The 3,861-nt window shown below is 48.8% G+C and overlaps 1 protein-coding gene across 1 annotated transcript; it reads right to left on the bottom strand.

Moving 5' to 3' along the window:
- Window positions 1–829: 829 nt before the first annotated feature.
- On the bottom strand, window positions 830–1,723 carry LOC133927794 (RNA polymerase II degradation factor 1-like). The gene has a single exon (XM_062374185.1). The coding sequence runs from the start codon at window positions 1,721–1,723 to the stop codon at window positions 830–832; it is 894 nt and encodes a 297-aa protein (XP_062230169.1).
- Window positions 1,724–3,861: the final 2,138 nt, after the last annotated feature.

The following is a 3,861-nucleotide window of genomic DNA, read 5'->3' as shown; positions in this document are numbered from 1 at the left end:
CGAGGACTCGGCGTCGTCACCGGCCCTCTCGCCGGCGAGCGCGCTCCCCAGCGGGTGAGCGCGCCGCCGTCGAGCGGCCTGGCTGCGGCGCCCCTTTTGGCCAGAGCCCGGCGGGCAGCGCCCCGGCTCGGCCTTCTTCTCCCCGCGCGCCGGCGAGCCGCGCTACGGCGGTGTCAGCAACGGCGAGGTAGGCCTCTGCGGCGCCCCTTTTGGCCAGAGCCCGGCGGACAGCGCCCCGGCTCAGCCTTCTTCTCCCCGCGCGCCGGCGAGCCGCGCTATGGCGGTGTTAGCAACGGCAAGGTAAGCATCTGTTTCGATTCTAGCCCCTGTCATGATCTGACTAGCAACCGTGGCTCTGATACCATTGTTGGGACTATAGAATCTATCTAGGGTAGACCCGAGATACTTCAAGCTTATCAATTGAATCAAAGACCTACTGAGAGACAGAGAGACAGAGAGGAGAGGTAGAGGGACGAACCTGACAGCTCCGGAGTAGATGACCCAGATGCCTCCATCACGTTCGTTGATGGAGTCTGCGCACGGGCAGCGACGGTCGGGGACGGTGTCGGTGTAGCCGTCGACGTGGTGGAGCAGGGCGGCGCGGCTGGTGGCTTCCCGTCACTGGCTGCGCCCCTCTTAGATCGGATTAGGGTTAGGGTTTCGATGGAGTGTACGGCTCAGTCGAACCTCGTGAAAAGAGCCGCCGGCCCCCACCTCTTTATATAGCGCAGGGTGACAGGAGCCCTCCAACCATAGTGGGCTGGGCGCCCCCGATCAGGACGCTGATCAAGGGCCCAACTGGGCCGTTGGGTCCAGTTAGGGTTAGAGATCAATCTAACACGTCTCTGTTCTTCTGGGCCTCCGTCCCTGTCTCCGCAACCGGACAACTTTGCAGATTCTCTTCTTGCAGCTCTGGCTCCGGCGTCTCCACGTTCACTGCTTGAGCCTCCTCCGGTATGGTCTTCTCCGCGACGGCCTCCTCCTTCTCTGATTCTCTATCCGGCTGTTCTGCACGGACCTGCTCGTTTTGATCTCTCTCCTCCACGGTCGTGATGTCAGTATGGGCACCTTCTTGCGATGTTGCCGCGCGCTGCTCGTTTTGCTCTGCTTTGGGCTCCAGAACAGCCCCCTCTGTTTGCACGGCAGGCGGCGACTCTGCAGGCGTCTCAGGCTGCTGGTGCTTCTCCCCGACTGGCTGTGCTCTCGCCGTCTCGCCCTTGGCCTCGACTGAAGCACCGGCTCCCTCCTTCCCGGACACCGAGGCCGCCGGGCTCACCGCCTCCTTGCTCTTCTTGCCGCGGGACTTGCTGCTGGCTTTGATGGCATTGGACGCCTTCTGCATCAGCTGCCGCGGCGACACCGCGGACCATCGCGACGTGGACGCCGCCGGTGCCTTTGCCTTGTCCTTGGGCGTGATCGGCCTCGGCGCGCCCAGCGGATGCACCGGGGCCTTGTCGGCGGACCGCCTAGCCGTGGCGGCGGGGCCCTTGGAGGAGGAGGAGTACGACAAAGAGGAAGCGGAGGAGGAGCTGTGAAGGGACGAGCTCACGGTGGGCCGGAGGAAGGACGGGATCGGCTTGTCGGACGCCGCGGAGGTGGGTGAGCGGCCGGTGGTTTGGCGTGATGAGTCGGAGCTGCGCGGGCTCGACGGGGGTCTGCCGCTCCCGCTCTTGCTTCTTGGCCGTACGCCGTCGCTCGACCGCGGCGATGGCCGTGTGGCCATGAGCTGCTTCTGCTGCGATGCAAAACAAAGCAGAGAAATTTGCCAAATGAGAATTTTGCAGGAGCTTACACGCTAACACGTATTTTGCCTATCAGTGCAAGGCAGTATGAGCCGTGTTCTTAGATATTTCTACTTTTCCCCCAGCTCTGATCCGATTTGTTTGGAAGGTATATGGTTGACCTTGAGATGTCACCTGCAGACATGCACATCACTGATCTATGTGCTTAGACATGAAAATGCTTAAACTGAATTTCCTTTGTTTTCTATTGTCTGAAATCTGAACCTGACAAACGCTCTTTGCACGTTTTGAGGCCAATGATATATATATATATATATATATATATATATATATATATATATATATATATATATATATATATATATATATATATATATATATATATATATATAAAGAACATATTCCTGATGTCATGTCTAAGTGTAACTCTTGACAAAACATTTCCATTCAAAATGCAGCTATTTCACATATATATACAACAACATTCTGTTTGAATTTTAGACTACTGCAGCAAGTGATGCTCGGTGTTTATCTTGTGATCCAAAGAAAGGAACTTGGTAAAATCAATGTAATTTTAGATGCTAATTTGGGGTTCAAACGCACAAAACAAAAATCCACGAGTTATTTTCATTTTTCCATAGGCGTTATGATACGCTTTTCCATCATGAGAAGTATGCAGGGATTTGTATTGATTCTCTTGGGGGGAAATGACTGCGTACAAAGCCCTCATACACCATTTCTTTCGTTTGCTCAGCCAAAAATGGAATCATTTGTTTTTTAAAACAGTTTTGCTCTAAGTTTCAGAACAGATGCTAGGTGGAGGTGACCTAAAGTAACCTAAAGTGTACATTTCGCAGATGTTTCAATGATAGATTAATGAATATGTGGCTAGAAGTGTGTCAAATAGCTCAAACTTTTGATCTGTCAGATGAGGATTATAGTTTGACATGGCAGTTTGACTCTAAAGGTCAATATATAATTCACAATATTTTTACAAATTAGTTAATTTTGGATAATGCCTGTATACATCTCTAGTCTTTGGAAGATTAGTGTTCCACCTAGAGTACACTTCTTTTTGTGGCTGTTATCCAAGAACAAAAACTTGAGAAGAGATAATCTGAGTAAAAGGCAATTTGTTAAAGATATGTCCTGTCTGTTCTGTTCTGAGCAAGAATCAGTTCATCATTTATTTTTTGAATGGGCAATTTCAGTACAGGTATGGTCAATTGTTTCTGAGTTGATAGGCGTACAGATAGGAAGGTCATACGAGGATGTTGCAAGATTTTGGATCAGTGATAAAAGATATATTGTTGTGAACGTTGTGATTTCTGCTACTCTTTGGGCTTTATGGAAGTTGAGGAACTCTTTATGTTTTGAACAGGTACTGTGGAGTGGGATGCATCAAATCTGGCGTTCTATGTTGAATATGCTGCAAAGCTGGAAAACTCTGTGTCCAAAAGACAATCTGACGGAACTGGAGAAGGTGATTGGAGCGCTGAAGCAGTATTTGAGCAGGGCGATAAGGCTGTCGAGCTGTTAAGAAGGAAGTTTCAATTTGAAGATGGTGGACTTTCGCTTCTGGGGTGCATGTAATACATCAGCCCATTAGTATTTCAGATTTCAGACTATATAACTCAGATGTTTCGGTGTTATGTGTTTAGTATCATCTTGGTAGTTTAAATAAGTTTAGATTAGTTTATAAGTTTTTTATTCTAAACATAGCACCTTTGAATTAATCTTTTTACACGAAACAAGGATAAAAGTGTAAGAGATGTGCTATACGTATGTAGACTCGCTCTATAGATAGACTGTGTTGTAAGCGAATTTTGGATACGAGGTATTATAGATAGTATTTAGAGTCAACTCTCATTGTACGAGTGCATGCGTGTTGGCGCGTGGAGGAGACATAGTATAGCTGTGCTATCAAGAGGAGATCATGTGTATTTGTCTGCCATGTACACGGTAAGTTGACTAGGCGTCAGCCCTGAAAGGGGGAGAGTGTAATACCTTGGCCCCATTAGTGTTTTTTATTTCGGCCTATGTGGCTTAAGTGTTTTCCGTGTGATATGTTTAGTACTATCTTAGTAGTTTAAATATGTTCAGATCAGCTTATAAGTTG

The sequence above is a fragment of the Phragmites australis genome, chromosome 8 (genome assembly GCF_958298935.1).
Source record: "Phragmites australis chromosome 8, lpPhrAust1.1, whole genome shotgun sequence".
Taxonomy (NCBI): Eukaryota; Viridiplantae; Streptophyta; class Magnoliopsida; order Poales; family Poaceae; genus Phragmites; species Phragmites australis.
Note: the sequence above shows the minus strand (reverse complement) of the source record. Positions and strands in the feature narration are given on the sequence as shown.